This window comes from Triticum aestivum, chromosome 2A (genome assembly GCF_018294505.1).
Source record: "Triticum aestivum cultivar Chinese Spring chromosome 2A, IWGSC CS RefSeq v2.1, whole genome shotgun sequence".
Taxonomy (NCBI): domain Eukaryota; kingdom Viridiplantae; phylum Streptophyta; class Magnoliopsida; order Poales; family Poaceae; genus Triticum; species Triticum aestivum.
The window spans coordinates 404,425,277-404,447,636 of NC_057797.1; the positions used below are offsets into that span (position 1 = coordinate 404,425,277).

A 22,360-nucleotide genomic window follows, 5' to 3' on the forward strand; every position below is an offset into this window, starting at 1 on the left:
AGTGGGAGTCTGGCTCACCACTCGGTAGGATTTTTACAAACTTAGGCGAAACGGATTCGCGGCTAAGCCCCCGAGTGAGAGGGTTGCTCTTCACTCGGTAGGATTTTTATAACTTAGGCGAGTCCTCGGACTGCAGCTAAGCCCCCAAGTGTGAGGGTTGCTCTTCACTCGGTAGGATTTTTATAACTTAGGCGAGCGCTTGGACTGCAGCTAAGCCTCCGAGTGGAAGGCTGGCTTACCACTCGGTAGGATTTTGATAAACTTAGGCGAAACGGATTCGCGGCTAAGCCTCCGAGTGGGAGTCTGGCTCACCACTCGGTAGGATTTTTACAAACTTAGGCGAAACGGATTCGCAGCTAAGTCACCCACTGAGGGGGAATTTTATGTGGACAAAAATAAAAAGTGACAGAAATTATGGAGGGACTATGACACTATTATTTTGAGGTCCATGAACTACAAAAGTATTTTATTGCAACTCATCCGAGTGATAAAACTTAAGTGTAGAATGGGCGGAGTAGCTCCGCGTTCCAAGCTCGGGGCTCGTCGATATTATGCTCGACGTTGTAAAGACGGTACGCCCCGTTGTGGAGGACCTTGGTGACGATGAAGGGGCCTTCCCAAGAAGGAGCGAGCTTCTGTGGTTTGTGCTGATCCACTCGGAGAACCAAATCCCCTTCCTGGAAGGCTCGACCTCTCACATTTCTGGCGTGGAAACGGCGCAAATCTTGTTGGTAGATGGTCGACCGGATCAGAGCCATCTCCCTTTCTTCCTCTAAAAGGTCAACTGCGTCCTACCGCGCTTGTTCAGCTTCTGCTTCGTTGTAGATTTCAACTCGGGGAGCATTATGGAGAAGATCACTCGGCAAGACTGCTTCAGCTCCGTAGACCAAGAAGAATGGAGTTCTTCCGGTCGACCGATTAGGTGTGGTCCGCAGTCCCCAGAGTACAGAGGGAAGTTCGTCGACCCAAGCTCCAGCCGCGTGTTTGAGATCACGCATCAGTCGAGGCTTCAATCCCTTAAGAATCAGTCCATTAGCTCGCTCTGCTTGTCCATTCGACTGCGGATGGGCGACTGAAGCGTAGTCGAGCCGTGTGCCCTGGGAGTCGCAGAAAGCTCTGAATTCCTCTGAGTCAAAGTTCGACCCATTATCCGTAATGATGCTGTGCGGGACTCCATATCTGAATATTAGTTCCCTGATGAAGCTAACAGCAGTACCGGTGTCAAGGCTCTTGATTGGTTTAGCCTCGATCCACTTGGTGAACTTGTCGACTGCCACCAGTACATGCGTGAAGCCACTTCGTCCTGTTCTCAAAGGACCGACCATGTCCAATCCCCATACTGCGAAAGGCCAGACGAGTGGGATGGTCTTCAGAGCCGACGCAGGCTTGTGTGACATGTTCGAGTAGAATTGACATCCCTCGCACTTATCCACTATCTCTTTTGCCATCTCATTCGCCTTTGGCCAGTAAAATCCGGCTCGGTGTGCTTTGGCCACGATGGTCCGAGAGGACGCATGATGACCACAGGTCCCCGAGTGAATATCATTGAGGATGAGTCGACCTTCTTCTGGTGTTATGCACTTCTGACCGACTCCAGTCGCGCTTTCTCTGTATAATTGTCCTTTGATTACGGTAAAGGCCTTAGATCGACGGACGATCTGTCGAGCCTCTTCCTCATCCTCCGGAAGCTCTTTCCTCAAGATATATGCGACATACGGAATCGTCCAGTCGGGAATGACCACCAAAACCTCCATGATCAAGTCGACCACCGCTGGGACTTCAACTTCAGTCGGATCTGTGGCACTCTTGGGCTGCATAGTTTCTTCGGTGAAAGGATCTTCTTTGACTGACGGAGTGTGTATATGCTCCAAGAACACACCACTCGGAATGGCTTCTCTCTTGGAACCTATCTTTGCTAGATCATCAGCTGCTTGATTTTTCAGTCGGGGTATATGATGGAGCTCCAACCCCTCGAACTTCTTTTCCAGCTTCCTCACTGCACTGCAGTATCCAGTCATGGCTGGGCTTCTCACGTCCCACTCTTTCATCACCTGATTGACCACTAAATCCGAGTCGCCATAGACCATTAGGCGACGGACGCCGAGTGAAATGGCCATGCGCAACCCATATAAGAGGGCCTCATATTCTGCCTCATTGTTGGAGGAATCAAAGTGAATCTGGAGCACATATCTGAGCTTATCTCCTCTGGGGGAAACCAGGACAACCCCAGCACCGGAACCATTCAACATCTTAGAGCCATCAAAGAACATGGTCCAATGCTCCGAGTGAACTTCAGTCGGCTGCTGTTGTTCAATCCACTCGGCGAGGAAATCTGCTATTGCCTGGGACTTAATGGCTTTCTTTGCCTCAAACTTGATATCAAGGGGAAGAAGTTCAATCGCCCATTTGGCCACTCGACCAGTTGCATCTCTGTTGTGCAAAATCTCTGATAGTGGAGCGTCGCTGACGACTGTGATGGAATGGTCAGAGAAATAATGAGCAACCTTCTTTGTGGTCATGTATATTCCATACACAAGCTTCTGATAATGAGGATATCTCTGCTTGGATGGAGTCAAGACTTCAGACAAATAATACACTGGGCGCTGAACTTTGAGAGCTTTTCCTTCTTCTTCCCGCTCGACCGTTAGCACAATACTGACGACTTGTCCTGTGGCTGCGATGTAGAGCAACAGAGGCTCTTTGCTGATTGGAGCAGCAAGCACCGGCTGGGTGGAGAGCAGAGCTTTTAGCTCGGCAAACGCTGCATCAGCTTCTGGGGTCCACTCGAACTTGTCTGCCTTCTTCATCAGTCGGTAAAGAGGCAATGCCTTTTCACCGAGTCGTGAGATGAATCGACTTAATGCGGCCAAGCATCCAGTAAGCTTCTGGACATCGTGCACTCGCACAGGGCGTTTCATTCGGAGAATAGTGCCAATCTTCTCTGGGTTAGCGTCGATTCCCCGTTCGAAAACGAGAAAACCGAGTAACTTGCCACCAGGAACTCCAAATGTGCACTTTGATGGATTGAGCTTGATATCATACCTTCTGAGGTTGGCAAATGTTTCGGCGAGATTAGCGAGCAGGTCGGAACCTTTTCGTGACTTGACAACGATACCATCCATATATGCTTCCACATTCCGACTGATTTGAGTGAGTAGACACTTCTGAATCATTCGCATAAATGTGGCTCCGGCATTCTTGAGGCCGAATGGCATGGTGATATAGCAGAAGCACCCGAATGGAGTGATGAAAGCTGTTTTTACCTCGTCAGGCCCGTACAGACGGATCTGGTGGTACCCGGAGTAAGCATCTAAAAAAGATAACCTCTCGCATCCCGCGGTCGAGTCAACAATTTGATCTATGCGAGTGAGAGGAAAGTGATCTTTCAGGCAGCCCGGTTGATGTGCTTGAAATCAATGCACATTCGGAGCGACTTGTCCTTCTTAGGAACCATGATGACATTAGCGAGCCACTCGGAGTGGTATATCTCTCGGATAAATCCTGCCTCCAACAGTCGAGCCACTTCTTCACCAATGGCTTTTCTCTTCTGGACGGCGGACCGCCGAAGATGCTCTTTGACTGGTTTGGCAGATGCGTCGACTCTTAGGCGATGCTCAGCCAGTCCCCTGGGAACACCTGGCATGTCAGCGGGCTTCCATGCAAAAATGTCCCAGTTCTCACGGAGGAACTGGATGAGCGCTTCTTCCTATTTTGGATCGAGTGTTGTGGAGATGCGGGTCGGAGCTGCATCGGGGTCGGTCGGGTGAATATGAACAGGCTTCGTCTCCCCAGACGACTGGAATGTAGACTCTGTGGCGGGTTTCTTTGATCGCAGCAAATCACTCGGATCTGCGTTTTGCTTGTACTCCTCGAACTCGACCGCTGTCACTTGGGAATCGGCAATCTTGGAGCCCTTCTGAAAGCACTCTTCTGCCTTTTTCCTATCACCGGTGACAGTGATCACTCCTTTGGGGCCGGGCATCTTCAATTTGAGGTACACGTAACATGGTCGAGCCATGAACCGTGCATAAGCTGGTCTCCCCAAAATGGCATGATATGCACTCTGAAAATCCACGACCTCAAACGTCAACTTTTCTTTGCGAAAGTGTTTCGAGTCACCAAACACCACGTCCAAAGCTATTTGGCCGAGTGACTCGGCTTTCTTCCCTGGTATAACTCCATGAATCATGTTACTAGTGCTCAGTCGGGACATCGGAATGCCCATACTTGAAGGCGCAGACTTCAAACTCAGTTCTCTGTTCTTGACGCCATCTTTGAAGGCGCAGACTGCCTGATGATCAGACACATTCTCCACAGTGTGGTGCAAAGTGATCCACCTCTGAATATATTCTCTGAGAGTCTCATTGGCCTTCTGCACGCAGACTTGCAACTCTGTTAATCCAGCTGGTCGCTTGCAAGTTCCTTCAAACGTTCTGACGAACACTCGGGACAGATCTTCCCAAGTGTAAATGCTGCTGGGAGGTAATTGAGTCAACCATGCCCTGGCAGAACCTTCCAGCATGAGGGGCAAATGCTTCATGGCCACCTCGTCGTTCCCACCGCCAATCTGAACTGCCACTCGGTAGTCTTCAAGCCAAGTTTCAGGCTTAGACTCACCAGTGAACTTGCTGACTCCTGTTGCCAACCTGAAATTGGGAGGGATAACTGCGGCTCTGATAGCTCTGCTGAAACATTCAGGACCAGAAACATGCACTCGACTGCTTGTGGGTACATCTCTGTCGAGTCCACCTCGATGGGCTCTGTTTCGGTCGACCAACCCTTGCACGATAATGGATCGCGCGTCGAAGCCTGGTTCTCTGGGGTCGATTGGAACCCTACGCCCCGTACTGTACTGACGCCTGTCATCTGGCTGCCGAGGAGCGTCAGACCCACCCCTCGGAGGGGAATTGGGCACTCGACGCCTGTCATCTCGGTCGAGTCTGTCATCATATTGATCTCGCCGATTCCCGCGCCCTTCAAGCCGCGGAGGCGATCAGGGGCTGTGCGCCGACTGGACCGTATTCACAGTGACGGATCGACTGTGAATTCTGTTGCGCGACTGAGACACGGCTGAATTCTGATCTCCTGCTGCCCGAAGCAGATCCCTGATCTGCAGCAAACCTCTGCCAGCTTCCGACTGCGAAGGCTGGATGGACTCTGCTATACGGGTCGCAGCTGCTAAATTCTGGATTGGGGTTCGATATACCTGAGTCGGCGGGAAGAGTTGACGTCGATTGGTGTCGGGAACTCGTTGCCGCGCGCGCTCGTCGAGTGCTCGCTGAAGATTCTCCAGTCGAGTGCGCTCGGCCAAATTGGCCAGACGCGCCTCCTCCAAGGCACGAGCCTCGGGGGTTTCTCCTGCGATGGGAGTATGCAGGGCATCCACGTTCCTGCGGCGAAGTTCCTCTCTTTGCAAAGAGTCGAGTGGCTCGGGCTGGTACTCTTCGTAGCCTCGTGCAGGGTCGTCTCCGTCACCTGCTCCACCGTCATGGGCGAAGCCAGGGGGACCGCGGGGCCCGTCGACCATCAAGATTTCTGCCGCTGGATCACTTCTACCGCACTCGGATGCAGTCTCTACGGAGCCAGTCGACAGGTCGAACAAGCCGTAGAGATATTCATCAGGCTCGATTGTCGCGACTTGGGTGGTGGCTGATTGGCGAGCCACTGCGTGCCTCACCCATCGCTGAAGCCTCGACCGGCCCGAGCGCTTGCGCTGGCGGGAGACCGGGAGGGTGGACGATGGAGGAGCCGACCGATACTGGGTCGACGGTTGCCACAGCAGAACACCGCGGACACATGCACGAAAATGCGTCGCACCGCGGACGGGGAGCGCATCTACGTCGAGTGGAGCCTCCTGGAGCCATGCGGAGTCATCGGCGATGAAGGTGAGAGTGCCGAGACGGATCTCTTGACCCTCGACCAAAACTCCAGCAGACACCATGATGAAAGTACTCGGAAGAATCGCAACTTCTCCACAAAATCGCTAAAACACCTGCCCCACGGTGGGCGCCAACTGTCGTGGTTCTAAGCCTGACAGTAGAGTGGGGGTAGGTATGGAGAGGCAAGGTCCTAGCTATGGAGAGGTTGTAAACACAAAGGATGTACGAGTTCAGGCCCTTCTCAGAGGAAGTAATAGCCCTACGTCTCGGAGCCCGGAGGCGGTCGAGTGGATTATGAGTATATGAGCTACAAGGTGCCGAACCCTTCTGCCTGTGGAGGGGGGGTGGCTTATATAGAGTGCGCCAGGACCCCAGCCAGCCCACGTAGGAGAGGGTTTAAGGTGAGTTAAGTCTGGGGCGTTACTGGTAACGCCCCACATAAAGTGCCTTTACTATCATAAAGTCTACTTGATTACAGGCCGTTGCAGTGCAGAGTGCCTCTTGACCTCCTGGTGGTCGAGTGAGTCTTCGTGGTCGAGTCCTTCAGGCCAGTCGAGTGTGTCCTCGTTGGTCGACTGGAAGGCGACCTCTTCTAAGGATGTCCTGGGGTAAGTTACTTGGATCAGGTCCATGACCCTACCCTAGGTATATAACCCCATCAACAACCAACACAACTATCCAAGTGGTCCTTGGAAGCATCGGTTAGTCCATTATAAAAGATATCAAGTATTTCATTTTTCTTAAGAGGATGATCAGGCAAAGCATTAAGTAATCAAAGAAGCCTCCCCCAAGCTTGTGGGAGACTCTCTTCTTCGATTTGCACAAAATTATATATTTCCCTCAAGGCAGCTTGTTTCTTATGAGCAGGAAAATGTTTAGCAGAGAAGTAATAAATCATATCCTGGGGACTACGCACACAACCAGGATCAAGAGAATTAAACCAAGTTTTAGCATCACACTTTAATGAGAACGGAAATATCTTAAGGATATAATAGTAGCGAGATTTCTCATCATTAGTGAACAGGGTGGCTATATCATTTAACTTAGTAAGGTGTGCCACAACAGTTTCAGATTCATAGCCATAAAAAGGATCAGATTCAACCAAAGTAATAATTTCAGGGTCGACAGAGAATTCATAATCCTTATCAGTAACAGAGATAGGTGAAGTTGCAAAAGCAGGGTCATATTTCATTCTAGCATTCAGAGTTTCTTGTTTAAGTTTAGCTAATAACTTCTTAAGATTAGATCTATCATTGCGAGCAAGAAAATATCTAGCAGTTTCTTCATCCATAACATAACCCTCGGGAACAACATGCAATTCATACTTAGGGGGAGAACCTTCATCATCACTATCTTCAATAATATCATCTTCAATAATTTCATTCTCTCTAACCCTAGCAAGTTGTTCATCAAGAAATTCACCTAATGGCACAGTAGTATCAAGCATAGAAGTAGTTTCATCATAAGTATCATGCATAGCAGAAGTGGCATCATCAATAACATGCGACATATCAGAATTCATAGCAGTAGCAGGTTTAGGTATCGCAAGCTTACTCATAACAGAAGGAGAATCTAGTGCAGTGCTAGATGGCAGTTCCTTACCTCCCCTCGTAGTTGAGGGAAAAATCTTAGTTCTTTCGTCTTTCAAGTTCTTCATAGTGATCAGCAGATATAAATCCCAAGTGACTCAAAGAATAGAGCTATGCTCCCTGGAAACGGCGCCAGAAAATAGTCTTGATAACCCACAAGTATAGGGGATCGGAACAGTTTTCGAGGGTAGAGTATTCAACCCAAATTTATTGATTCGACACAAGGGGAGCCAAAGAATATTCTCAAGTATTAGCAGTTGAGTTGTCAATTCAACCACACATGGATAACTTAATATTTGCAGCAAAGTATTTAGTAGCAAAGTAGTATGATAGTAATGGTAACAGTGGTAAAAGTAACGGTAGCAGTTTTGTAGTGATTGTAACAGTAGCAACGGAAAAGTAAATAAGCAAAGCACAATATGTGAAAAGCTCATAGGCTTTGGATCAGTGATGGATAATTATGTCGGATGCGATTCCTCATGTAATAGCTATAACATAGGGTGACACGGAACTAGCTCCAATTCATCAATGTGTAGGCATGTATTCCGAATATAGTCATACGTGCTTATGGAAAAGAACTTGCATGACATCTTTTGTCCTACCCTCCCGTGGCAGCGGGGTCCTAGTGGAAACTAAGGGATATTAAGGCCTCCTTTTAATAGAGTGCCGGACCAAAGCATTAACACATAGTGAATACATGAACTCCTTAAACTACGGTCATCACCTGGAAGTATCCCAATTATTGTCACTTCGGGGTTGTCGGATCATAACACATAATAGGTGACTATAGACTTGCAAGATAGGATCAAGAACTCACATATATTCATGAAAACATCGGGCCCTAGTGACAAGCATTAAGCATAGCAAAGTCGTAGCAACATCAATCTCAGAACATAGTGGATACTAGGGATCAAACCCTAACAAAACTAACTTGATTACATGGTAAATCTCATCCAACCCATCACCGTCCAGCAAGCCTACGATGGAATTACTCACGCACGGCAGTGAGCATCATGAAATTGGTGATGGAGGATGGTTGATGATGACGACGGCGACAAATCCCCCTCTTCGTAGCCCCGAACGGACTCCAGATCAGTCCTCCCGAGAGAGATTAGGGCTTGGCGGCGGCTCCGTATCGTAAAACGCGATGAAATTTTCTCTCTGATTTTTTTCTCTGCGAAACGGAATATATGGAGTTGGAGTTGAGGTCGGTGGGGCTCCAAGGGGCCCACGAGACAGGGGGCGCGCCCCCCACCCTCGTGGACAGGGTGTGGGCCCCCTGGCCTTGATTCTTTCGCCAGTATTTTTTATATTTTCCAAAAGTTATCTCCGTGAATTTGTAGGTCATTCCGAGAACTTTTGTTTTCTGCACAATAGACAACACCATGGTAGTTCTGCTGAAAACAGCGTCAGTCCAGGTTAGTTCCATTCAAATCATGCAAGTTAGAGTCCAAAACAAGGGCAAAAGTGTTTGGAAAAGTAGATACGTTGGAGACTATCATTAGGCCTCTTCCAGAAGTGATATTGTTGCTGATGGTAAGAGCCATCAATCCTTCAATCGACAACACAAAGGAACTCTCAATGAAAGCACCAATGTCAGTGTCAAAACCGGTAGATCTCGGGTAGAGGGTCCCGAACTGTGCGTCTGAGGATTGATGGTAACAGGGGATGATAGGGACACAGTGTTTACCCATGTTCGGGCCCTCTTAAAGGAGGTAAAACCCTACATCCTGCTTGATTGTATTCAATGAGTATAGGGGTTACAAGAGTTGATCTACCTTGAGATCGTAATGGCTAAACCCTAGATGTCTAGCCTATGGGAATTCTCATAGCATCTACGGATTAAACCCTCTGGTTTATATACACACTGGAGGGGCCTAGGGTTGTACAAAGTCGGTTTGCAGAGGAAGGAAATAATACATCTGGACACAAAAACTTGCCATTCATTCATATTGGAGTCCTACCTGGACACGGGGGATAATCTTCGGCTTTAATCTTCACGGCCCATCAGTCCGGCCCATATTGAATATATTGGGCACCCGAGGACCCCCTAATCCAGGACTCCCTCACATTGCACACCCAGTGTCATGGCCCTCGACGAAGCCGCTGCCCCACTCCTTGTCACGCGTGTAGTAGAGGAACTGATCGCTGGCGTTGAGGAACTCTTGACTTGGACTAGAGGGAGGGGAGAAGACCATTGAATGGGGCTAATTATCCCCACCCCAGCCACGTCTGATGCCCCTCGCCGCATCCTATGTACTCCACGCCACCCACTACTAGGAAAAGGGCTATAGATAATATGGACATTAATGCGGTGCGCCACTGCTATATAGCAGTGGCGCACCATATATAGGTACGCCATTAAACTCTAAATACTAATGGCGCACCACATCCATGATGCGTCACTACTAAAGAAAAAAAAAATTATTTTTTTTTCAAAACTAGTAATGGCGCACCGTGGGTGTGGTGCGCCATTACCTTTTCAGTTTTAAAAAAATAAAAGAAAATGATGGAAATGTCAAAAAAAATAAAAGAAAATAAGTTTTACATGTGATATGTGGTCTACTTGTTGGGAAAATTTACAAATATGAATTTCGACTTTATTTGCAAAATCTCTCTGGAATTTGTAAAATGGGCATAACTTTTGCATACGAACTCGGATTAAAAAGTTTTTTATATGAACAATCATCTACTCGAAAAGTTACATTTGAATTGGACTGGGGGAACTTTGTTCAAGATTTTCAGAATCTCCAGAAACCTAACAGAATAAAAGATACGGGGTTTTAAGATCTAGAGGGGGGGAAATGGAAAAAAATCAAACTTACTAGTGGCGCACCATTTGCTAGGTGCGCCATTAGTAACAGGAAAAAAAATTGGTTTTGGAAAAAATTGGAATTTTTTTCAAAAAATGATACGTAATATGACCGGGAAGTTTGAAATATTTTTCAAAATTTCACCATACTCATGAACATGAACAAAGACCTAGGCATCAAGAAGGTTTAATAGGATTGATATGATAGATATATCAACAAGTGCCTGTTAAGTGAGGTGGTGCTGGGGTTGGATAGAACTGCGAAGTTATGGCGCACCAGGGGTGCGTTATTAGTATTAATTACTAGTGGCGTGATGCTAGTGGCGCATCTGTAGTGCGACATTAATGGCCAAAACAGATGCCCCACTAGCAGGCCTTTTCCTAGTAGTGACCATAGTTGCCGATGAACTGCCGGCAACAGCCTCACTGTACCCAGCCGGCGGTTCAATGGCCACAACCGCATCTGTACAGGCAGAAGGGGGATAACGACCTGATAGTGTCCAAGAGCTATGAATGTATGAAAGTTCCCAACTAACGTGGAAACATGAAGCATATGAAAACTCACTATATGACAATGTAATGTGCTACTTTGAAGCACATATGTATGCAAAAAGGATAGTAGTGTCCCCCTTTATTTTATTCTTCTTTTTATCTTTTTTTTCTTCCATTCCCTTTCTTTTTTCATTAGCGCATTGGCTTTTTTTATTCCTCACAAGGTAGGCAACACTCTAATACAATGATATGCACTCATAACTCAACTCGTAATAAAGACGATGCAAACTGGATGACTCTGGCAGTGCACCAGTATGTGCAATCATCTATAGGGCAGCCGATTGGCATGATCGGCAGACAAATCCTAGCTACGGGTTGTGCAACCCTCGGTGGAGATCATGGAGATTGACCGTGGAGTAGCGCCATGCAAAAGTTATGGTGGAGCTAGGTCAGCAACTTGTGGCAGGTACCATGTAAGAGGATTAGGGGAGAGAGAATTTGTGGAATCATTTTATGTATTACTAATCCTCAAGGATTAATATATACTCCCTCCGTTTTTAAATATTTGTCTTTCTAGAGATTTTGACTACATACGGAGTAAAATGAGTGAATCTATACTCTAAAATATGTCTATATACATCCGTATGTAGTAGTCCATTTGAAATCTCAAAAAAACAAATATTTAGGAACGGAGGGAGTAGAGTACAAGACTTGAAGGCCAAGAAGTGTCTCCTAATGATACGGTAGGAATCGTATATAAAAGATTACAATCAATCTCAACAAATCGTAAACTACACCTACACTTTAACCCGTGAGACAGTCATGTAAGCATGCACCTCCTCCTTTTACGGGCATATGAAACTTGCGCGTTGCATTTTGGTCGGTTGACTCAATTGACTGTAGGAGGAGGTGCGCGAGGTACCACATGAAAGGTGACAAGGCATGCGCATTAGAGAAGTTCATCGATAACATGCTGGCTAATTTTTTTAAAATAATACATTTTTCTTAATAAATTTGAGAAATATTACGCCGTTTAGATTTATTTCAAAAATAATACGGCATTGGTCTCCGGGAAGCCGACTGGCTTCCAGTCGGCCACCAGTAAGACGAGTGGCCCAATCGGCCACCGGTAAGCTAGTGGCCAGTCGGCCAGGTGCGCATGCAGTCAGCCGGGTGCGCATGCAATCGGCCAGGGGTAGCCGATAAGTGGCTAAATGCCTCGATGGATGGACTGATGGGTGCAGGTGCAAGTGCTCGTGCTCCTGCTCACGGCCAGCTACAATGCGCTCGTGCTCCCGCTCATCCGAGTGGCTATATATCTCATCCGGGTGATTACCACCTGCAGCACAGCCAGCTTCAATGTGCTCGTGCTCCCGCTCATGCCGCATGGCAGCCTCGAGAACGACGGCGGCGGCGGCGGCAGACTAGGCTTCGGGCGGCTCGTGGGCATCGCAAGCGACGTGGCCGAGGGGATGGCCTACCTGCACCACTACGCGCCGGTGAGGGTCGTGCACTGCGACCTCAAGCCGAGCAACACTCTCCTCGACGACGGAATGTGCGCCGTGATCTCCGACTTCGGTATCGCGTGGCTCGTCGTCGGCGCCGAAGCCACCAGCAGCACGAGCGACGACGACTCCACCGCTCCATGCAACTCCATCGCCGCCGGATTGTTGCAGGGTTCGGTTGGCTACATGGCAGCTAGTATGTGACACACACATAAGTTTGTGCATGCATGCATGCATGCTCGATGTGGCATTGATTATCGGGAAGCGGGAGTGGGAGCACGAGCGCGTTGAAGCTGGCCATGCAGCATGAGCGGAAGCACGAGCACTTGCACCCATCCGTCCCACTTATCGGCTACCCCGAAGCCGATAGGCAGCCTGTCGGCTACCCCCTGGCTGACTGCATGCGCACCTGGCCTGACTGGCCAGTACTCGGCTTACCGGTGGCCGATTGGGCCTACTCGACTTACCGGTGGCCGACTGGAAGCCAATCGGCTTCCCGACCGCCGATGCCGTATTATTTTTGAAATAAATCTATTTCTTAAATTTATTAAGGAAAATGTATTATTTAAAAAAAAATAGCAACATGCTGAGGGTCCCGGACAATATGGTCCGAGCCACAAGGTGGATATGGTAGGCCATGGCCCACCCTGGAGTTTTGAGTGGCCTATATACAATATGTGATTAGTTGGACCTAGGAAAAATAAAAGCCCAACATGCTCTCCCAATCCATCTATGGCTAGCAAGAAAAAAGGGTGATCCCTATTCTGTGCGTAACGACCTACTATGTACCCTCCCCCGTGCTGCCCAATCAAGTTTTTTCTCCCCACTAGTTTTGGGAAGGTCCTAGAACCTTCCTTGAACCACTGTTCTTTTTCCCTTGTTTTTTCTTTTGGTTTTTTTTATGTTTTCCTTTTTTTCTCAAATCTATGAACTTTTTTAAAAATCATGCACATTTTTGAAATTCATGAGTAAATTTTAAATTTGTCTACTTTTTGAATACATGAACAATTTTCAAATTCATGAATATATTGAAATTTGAGAATTTAATGTTTGTGAATATTTTTAAATTTGTAAACATTTTTTATATTTGACGAGCATTGTTCAAAATTGCGAACATTTTTTTGGATTAGCAAATATTTTTTAATTATGAATTTTTTGCAAAATAACAAACATTTTTCGAATTCATTATTTTTTATGAATTTTTGAAAAGTTTTCGAATTCATGAACATTTTTTAATTCACCAACTTATTTTGAATACATGAATAATTTTTGTATCAATGATATTTATGTATTCTTGAACTTTTTTGAATTTAGAACAATTTTAAAATTCATGAATAATTTTTGAAATCCTGAACAAATTTTCAAACTCATGAAAATTTTATTATATTCTGTTTTTTAAAAAAATTGGAATAATTTTCAATTTTGTGAAGAGTTTTTGAAATCACCTACATTTCTTTTCGAATTTGAGATTCGTGAACAGATCTTGAATTAAAAGAAAAAAGAAAAAAGAAAAAAAAGGAAAACAAAATAGAATAGGGAAAACTTTGTTTTTGCCACTCTGGTTATTGCCAATTTTGCTTATGCCACTATAGAATTTGAAATTTCACTTTTGCTACTCTTAGCTTTTGACAATATATCACTTTTGCCATTCCGTGGCAAAAGCAAAATTTTCAGAGTGGCAATTATGATACATTGTCAAAAGCTAAGAGTGACAAAAGTGAAATGAAAAATTATCGTTTTTGCCATGGAATGGCATTTGTAATGTATCGTCAAAAGTTAAGAGTGGCAAAAGTGAGACGTCAAATTCTAGAGTGGCATAAGCAAAACTAGTACAAATGCCCGTGCGTTGCACCGGGCAAAAAAAAGAGGAACAACCAGCTTCATATTCCATTGTGCACCATTTTATATATCTAATTTTATTAAACATCGATAATAATAAGGTAGAACTGATTATTACTTTTTGTAGAATCAAGTCTTCATCAGATGGAAGAGCAGTTTTGCATGAATAGTTCGTCAATCATTTTTTGGCTTTTCTGGAAAACATGAAATTTTCCTTATTTTTAATAGAAGTTAAGGTTTACATAAAAACTGGAACACTTCTTTTAAGAATAATGAACATTTAAAAAACGCATTTTAACAGGTGTTTTTTGTTTAAAGAATGTTTTGATTTTTTTTGTACATTTCCAAATGATTTTTTTAGTAAAAATGAAAAAATTTCTTGGAAATTTTTATGATTTTTAAAAATTTGCAAAAATATTTTTTTGAAACAAAAACAGTGTGAACATGTGTAAAACTGTGAACATTTCTAAACGAATTTCTTCAGTAAACAATTTTGAAAAAGTGCAAACATATTTTTTTGAAACAAAAATAGTGTGAACATGTGTAAAACTGTGAACATTTTTAAACTAATTTCTTCAGTAAACAAATTAAACTGGCCACATGCAAGGTCGGGTTCTGTGCTCTACATACAATTATAAATCGAACAAATTGATCTTAAGATTACTAAGTAAAACCAAGTATCACAGCAAGAAGAAGACGCCAATGAGTAATTGAAATGTATCAAGTCCTGGAAAAATCATCTTAGGTGTTTTACAGTTAGTCAGCGGACACATGACCACCAGCACAGCACTACCCATTTTCTGATCAATTGTTTCGTCCAAGCACCATCAGCTGCTCATTACGGACAGTCCAAGAGCATTAAAGCAACCATTGAAGCAAAGCGGCAACAAGCTAAGTCTTCGGCTAATCTCCAGCAACAGAGGTGGCAAGGTGGCGTCAGTGAAGGTCAAGTTAAGCCTGACGAACATGTCCTTCAGGTTGTACGGCGTGTGTCGTTCCTGTGTGCCGGCACGCCAAAGAGTTCCCGCCCATCTCGCCGCTGGTCGTACATAGGGTGGCGGGAGGGCATCGCTGCGAGCCACCATGGTGGTCGGTGTCGACCTGGTTGCTGAGACACCAAAGTGCCTGTCAATTGTTAACGACGCCGAAGTGCCTGTCAATAAAATTTACTGGAAATACCAGTCTATATGGCTCAACATCAGGAGATGCAGGACCACATGATATATTGGGTCTTTAATAGAATCAAATACATGGTCAGAGTGTTCCTGAGATTGATGGTTTTTCAAATCAGTTTCTGCTATTGTATAAGTTAGCCATGAACAAGGTTTGCTATTCTATAAGTTAGCCATGAACCAGGTTTGCTATTCTATAAGTTAGCCATGAACAAGGTTTATACCAATAATTCTGGAAAATAACAATAATAAGAACACCACTGCAGCTAGTAAAAAAATCATGACAAGATATAGACGGAAAGAATGCTTAGTACAGATGCAATTAAAGGGTTTGCTTTCAGTCAAGGAATATAGCATTACGTCAATAGCAAAACGTGATTATATTACAGCCTTGTCAGCAAATTGAGAAATATTGGGCATCTCAATTCCTATAAGGAGAATTGGAGTTTTTGGAAAAGAGATTTATGAATTATTGAAGATGCCTCTTTGCCAGAATGGCTAATCAACATGTTTATAAAATAGACTGAACAGTAACATAGTGGAAGTAAACCAAACCTTCTTATACTAACTATGACAAGTTTCAGTGTTACATGAACACAACCCAACTACGACGACTCTGTATTGTCGTCGGGCTGTCGGAGACCGCCCAATATACCCTCGTTTCCTAAAGTATGCCAAGGAATTGATTAGATTAACCTGTAAAAAATAGTAATCAGTACCTATGAGCATTAGAATATACTTAATCATTACTACATGGAGCTAAAGCTGCAGTTTTTTATGTATATACGTAAGTTAGTAGCTGATGTAATTCCAGCAGCACCTCAGTTGTCGTTGAGCTCCTTTGTACAACCTGAAACAAAGGAAATCCTCTGTACAACCTGAAGCAAAGGAAATAAACTACAGGATGGAGGCTATGGAACATACGCTTCATGGAATACATCAAATTAAACTTTTGGGTTATGCTGCATAGAAACATCCTCTTTCCGGTGCTTCCCTGTAACAGAAAGAAGAACAAACAATTATGATTGAGCAATTTGTCCCTGATCCAGAAAGGGAAATAAACAGTGGATTAACTACCGATGTCTCAAATTAAACTTGAAGTATCTAAAACCGACACAAATGGCACATGAATTTATCATAGTTTGGCAAACATTGGACTAATGTAATGTACAGGCATCACCCAGCACCTAGCTTACAGAGATTGAACGCTCAGATTAAAGAGGGAAAAAGTAGCAACATTAGTACACGCCGAGGTTACACAAATTGATATTGATTCAAGTAAAATCTCCAAGCAATATCCAACACCGTTGAACTAATTTGGGAAAAGCCGATACATACCTCTGGTGTGGCACGTTCGGACGACGGATGGTTTTCCTCCGGCAAACTCCGCGGGATTTGAGGAGGGCGACGGATGGCCAGAGAAGAAGAAGAAGATTAGGAGGGAGGGGGAGGGGAGGAGGGCGGCGGATGGCCGGAGAAGAAGACCGCCCCCCGCCGGCGGTGACGCCCGTATGGATCGAGGCACGGCAGCAGGAGGCTGGGGGTAGTGCCAGATAAGATTAGGGGCGGGAGGGTAGAGGAGGGCAGCGAATGGGAAGGGGAGAAGGGCGGTAGATGGCTGGACAAGAAGACCAGCCGCAGGTGGTGGTGGCGCCGCCCGTATGGATCGAGGAGCGCCCGCGGCGGCGCCGCCTGTATGCATCGAGGAGAGCACGCATATGCTCGTGTGTGCTGCCACTTCAAAAAGGAGCGTGGGTTGAATACCAAACAACTACAGAGTCTTTTTGCAAGATTGAAACGTTTTTCATCTTAGCCACTTAAAAAGGGAGTGCGGGTTCAATATCCACAACAGCAGGGGCTTTTCTGCAAAAGAGTCGCGACGGTGTTTTTTTATCTTTCCCTAATAATAATAATAATAATAATATACCTTAATCTTTACCTACTAATAAACCACGCATTGTTTCTAGTCGTACGTCGCTGGTGTTTTTTCTAAAACCCCCCTCTGTTTCTTTGAAATCAACCCGCAGTCCCTGTTTAAGTGGCATTCTGAAAAAATGATTCATTTTTGCGTAAAACCCCCTGTCATTTGAACTATTCAACGCGCATTCCAAGCAGATTTGTAAAGAAAAAAGAAAACACAACCCCACACACAGCGCACACGGGCTCGCCTCCTCTCCCTCGCCCATGAAGTCATCGCCACCCATGCCGGCTGCTTCCGGCGACCTCCGGCGCAGAGCGGCATGCCCCAAGCTGCCCACGGTCCGTGCCTCCCTCCCCTCCATCCAGACTCTCTGCTCCCGGCCTCTACAGCCCGCTCGCAACCACACACCCATGGCTAGGGTTCGGGCATGGCTTCGCCGGCGCGTCTCCGATGGTCCAAAGTTCGTCTTTCCTTCCTTCTTTGGCCGAGATCCGTTGCCCCTACACCTCACCTTCTCTTCATATCCTCTGCTGGAGATGCAGTTGGGGCACGCCATGGGAGTTCCCCATCCACCACGGTCGCCGCCGTCAAGGAATTCTTCAAGGAGATGTCAAGGACACCATGGACATGCAGCTCCTCAAGGTTTTATCCCTCCTTTCCTCTGATATATATCAAGTTCTAACAGTACATTAATCCAAGCAATTGTTTTCAGATCAATTAAGGAATCAATCTCATGATGGTTGATGCTTGATGCAGCGGAGGATCACAGATTCACAGATGTAAGGATCGGGAGAATTGGGCCTCACATTATTTTTTCCAGAATTGGGTGTTGGTACTCTATAAACTGAATTGAGTGAGCTAAATTTGTGCCTCAAAATTGTAGTCTGTAGCTTTATGTGTTACGTCTTAAGATTGAACTAGAAGATTGCCTTTGGGAGTAGTTTTAGTTGGTAGATGTTTCAGGCTCCAAATACACACACATTATGTGCTTAATGTGTGGCATAAACATTATCAATTTTATGCTTAGAAACCAAATCACTGTCCACCCATTTTATTTCTTCATGAGTATTTTGTGTTGAAATCAGATCACCGTTCACCTGTTCTCGTACTGTTGTCTTTAACTTATTTTGCGGATTCTTAATAAAATGCTCAGTTCAGGATGTGATTTTCAGTTTTAGGCATTTGATACTTTTGGCACTGAGCAATTTTTTTCCTTTGAGCGTGTACCTTCAAATGCAAAGTTCTGACTATGATTTCGCACGCGACCACACCGTCATCGGTCGCTCTGCCTACCGAGTGCCACCCTGCCGCCTCCCCCCCTCCCCCCACCTGGGACCTCACCGCCCGCTCTATCTAATATATTTTTCAGTTTTCTTATAGTTGCCAATACAAATGTCCGCTTGAGTGTCAAAAAGCAGCAGTGATAATGAAAAAAGAGCATGGGTTCGTTGCTACATTATAGTAGTTATGTACATCTCAAATTTTCAGCCCAGGATTCTTATTTTGACTGATGTGAGTATTTCTTAGTCAGTCTTCATGTTCCAGCTTTGACTGAAAATAACTCTCCTGAAAACTATTGGCAATACTCACAATGTGGTCTACAAAGAAGCATTTGATGATCTTGCTTGATAACTTACCGGCGGGCAGAAAATATATCATGTTAGTACCATTCGTAAGCAAACATGTACCTTATTTCTGCTTAGATGTTCTCTGTTTCTTATTTCATAAGTGTTTTGCATTCCCTATAGAAGTTGACTGGCCAAATTTGTGTTTACTACACTAGCATAGTCTCTCAAGTACTGCACTCCTGCAGGCCACCCAACCCATATTTAAAATCGGGCACTTTTAGTTCTGACTGCAGTCATATAGATATTCATGTATAAAATGGTTTGCTTTTTGTTCTGGTTAAATCCAGTGATGGTGATCTAGCTGATCATGCTTCTTAGCCGCTATTAGCGGGCAAAGGCGAAGCGTGTACAGGTATATCTTTTCACATAGAAAATAATTCATCTACACAAGCCTTCAGAACAGGGTAGATTTCCTAGAAGGCGACACCCAATAGGTCATTTCTCTACCCAGGTTTCCTTACAAGCTTAGAATTATCAAATTCTACTACAGTTTCCTTACAAACTGACCTCTTAGCAATCACCGGTTCAACAATCTTTGTATTATATGCAACCATCAGGCTTATGCATATAATCGTTCAGGTCCTGATTTTTTTAATTAAATATTCATAATGTTGAGCATTTTTTGTCACAGATTCAGTTCATTATTCAGGATCACAAGAGTCCAATTCTTATGTGGTTCAGTAAGCACCAATGATAATACGAGTTAGACGGCTATACAACTCGACTTATCTACTGAAACAAGATGCTTAGCGGATCAACAAGATTCTTACAAATATAGAACAGCAGGAGGTGAGGTGTGGGTATAACGTGGCAAATGATAGACCCGGTGAACAAGGAATGACAGTTGTGTAGAGGGTTAAGGGGTGTGGTTACAACGTGACAATAAGAGAAAGACCCGGTAAAGAAGGATTGAACGTTGCGTGGGCTTTCCATGTATGAATACTATTGGCAGTGTTATAGTGTGCTGATATGTGCTTTGTAAACAGCATGCCAAGTGATCCATTAGAAAAGGTCTAGATAGATTATCAAACAATGAGGGAAGCGAGGAAGAGCTTGGAACGACGGCGTAATGATTAGCCGTCTTCAAGTAGAAGATCCGGACAACCATAAGGGCGTGCGATTTTTTTCTGATGCAATGCATGGGCGCCACGACCGACCTCAACCTTCGGATTTTACAGTACTGTAGTATTCGTAGAAGTCTACTTTTTTGTTTGTATTCGTAGTAAATTATAGTTAATTGATGACTAACCTGATGATGGATTTACTGTCCTATGGCTTCTATAATTTACCGCACTATAATTTTTTTGATTGTTTGAATTTACAGTGACCTTATGTTTGAATTTACACCACCCTGTTTGAAGTTCTACAATCCTATAACTTCTGTAATTTATAGTTGTAGCCTAAAGGTTGTGATTTTTGAATTTTACAGTGATAGATTTTACACTATACAGTTACCTGAATTTACAGTGCTACATTTTTTACTGGAAGAACTATTTGAAGGAGATTGTGAGAGTACTGACCTATAGTTTGTCTTCTTGGTGTGACTGTAGTTTCCTGATTGTGTAGCTATTCTGTCCCCTTCTTCCTCCATCCTCTTTCTCATTCTTATCTGATCATAAAGCACACATTGTTAATGGTTGTTTCTCCTTATTTTTACTGAAGTTCCAATATCTTTGTTGTGATTTGGTTGTTATTGACTGGAATTTTAATAAAATGAACACTGTAAAATTCCTCAAAGCTGAATATGTGATACACTTTAAAAGTTACTGTTTATTCATAGTGAGATGACTGTAAATTTCAACTGAAGCCACTTTATTTAAAGCTTCATAACGATGAAATGTTTAGTATGTGATTAGCTCATCTTGTGTTGATCAGTGTACAGCAGGTTGATGATGATTTTACGGCAGCCCAATTATGAATTTATAGTATGTTTGTGTTTAGGAGTTTCTTCCACAAGTATCAACTTCATATCCTTGAGAATGCCATGACAATTTCAGGTTTTGTTCCAATAGTATTGTGAAGAAAACAAAACTGTCAATAACCTGGAGAACGTCGTAAGAGTACTGACATGGCAGTGTTGCTTTTTGGGCCCTTTCATTGCTTGCTCATGGATCATAGAGAGCATAGGTCATACATACACGTGCCATGTTTGTTGTGCCTGAAAAAATTGGTTGAATGCCCCTTTATTTTCAGTCAAGTTTTTTTTTCAGTTGGTCTCAAATTTTTACTGGTTGGTTTTTTTTTGAAGGCCAATTCAATTTCAGTCGTTTGTAATATAGACACTCCCTTTTTTTAATACCAAGTGTTCTCTATGGGGGAAGCCTATATGGCGCTACCGCGCACACCACCCCTCCCGCGCTGGGAGTTCTCATGGGCAAGCCCATTTTTTGCTTTTTTATTCATATTTTCTTTTTCTTTCTTTTTTCCCTTCATTTTCTTTTCTTTTCAACTTTTTCTTTCTTCTTTTCTCATCTTAACTTTTTCAATTTTTTTGTGAAATTTCTTTTCAATTTCGCGAAGAATTTTTTGTTCATCGAATTTCAGAAAATGTTCATCTATGTCAAAAAAGGGTTCATCAAATTCAATATTTTCATCGGATTTAAAAATGTTCATTAAAATTTGTTCACCGACCTAAAAAAATGTTCATTAAATTAAAATTGTGTTCATCATTTAAAAAAAAAGTCCAACAAATTCATTTCTTTACCGAATTTAAAAGTTGTTATTCAAGTTTAAAAAACGTTCATCATTATAAAAGAATGCTTATAATTTTTTCCGTAAAAATAAAAAATTGTTCATGAAAATATATTTTTAATTTTTTTGAAATCATGGACATTTTTTGAATTCAAGAACTGTTTTTGAGAAGTCAAAACTAACAATGTTTTTTGCAATCTTAGAACCTTTTTGTAATCGCAAATTAGTATAACATAAAATAAAACAGGAACAGAAAACAAAAATGAAAAGTACAACAAACTTATATATCTAAAAATTCCCAACATAGTAAAAATCGTTTTATAATAAGCACACAGTTATATATATTCACACTTTATAAAAACTGGTCAAAATTCCCAAAAGTTGTTACATTTAAAAAATGCATTTAGAAATGTTCAGAAAAATGCTATTATTTTTTATTTTTAATAGATCATTTCGTTTTATTAAAAAATCATGTTTTCCGAAAAGAAACAAAAAAATTAGGGACTATTCCATGAATTATTCTTCAGTCAGGCGAAGAATATCGAGGTGGCTTCTTAATGACCAATATTCAGCCGAGAAACAACAATCACGTTTATTAAAACTGAATATAAGAAATGGTGCGTAATGATAATGAACTTTTTAGAACTTCATGGAGTCCAAGGTTTGTTGGGTGCGTCGTTCGGCAAACAAAGTTGCCCATGTTTTATTTCAAGCCTACCGGCGTGATAACTTCAATAAGTCACAGTGATTCCAACTCAAATTAAAAAATTGTATCTAATGACACATTGAGTAGATTTTGCAAGATTCCATGTCGTTGCAACGCACGGGCATT

At 43.7% G+C, this 22,360-nt stretch overlaps 1 protein-coding gene and 1 long non-coding RNA gene across 2 annotated transcripts; one reads left to right on the plus strand and one right to left on the minus strand.

Moving 5' to 3' along the window:
• Positions 1–14,803: 14,803 nt before the first annotated feature.
• LOC123188809 (uncharacterized) lies at positions 14,804–17,027 on the minus strand. Its single transcript, XR_006495213.1, has 5 exons — positions 16,627–17,027; positions 16,213–16,282; positions 16,076–16,138; positions 15,844–15,984; positions 14,804–15,241 (listed from the first exon to the last, which is right to left on the minus strand). It is a non-coding gene; the product is annotated as an uncharacterized lncRNA (long non-coding RNA).
• A 461-nt stretch (positions 17,028–17,488) lies between these two features.
• On the plus strand, positions 17,489–18,586 carry LOC123185317 (uncharacterized). The gene is made up of 3 exons (XM_044597231.1): positions 17,489–17,669; positions 17,752–17,851; positions 17,966–18,586. The coding sequence occupies exons 1-3, from the start codon at positions 17,491–17,493 to the stop codon at positions 17,990–17,992; spliced, it is 306 nt and encodes a 101-aa protein (XP_044453166.1). The 5' UTR covers positions 17,489–17,490; the 3' UTR covers positions 17,993–18,586.
• Positions 18,587–22,360: the final 3,774 nt, after the last annotated feature.

Excerpts from the sequence above, each read along its gene's own strand:
- LOC123185317 (XM_044597231.1), top strand. The coding sequence starts at position 17,491 with ATGCCGGCTGCTTCCGGCGACCTCCGGCGCAGAGCGGCATGCCCCAAG. Across the intron at positions 17,670-17,751 it reads CGCGTCTCCGATGGTCCAAA|TTGGGGCACGCCATGGGAGT; the intron begins GTTCGTCTTTCC and ends CTGGAGATGCAG. Across the intron at positions 17,852-17,965 it reads TGGACATGCAGCTCCTCAAG|CGGAGGATCACAGATTCACA; the intron begins GTTTTATCCCTC and ends TGCTTGATGCAG.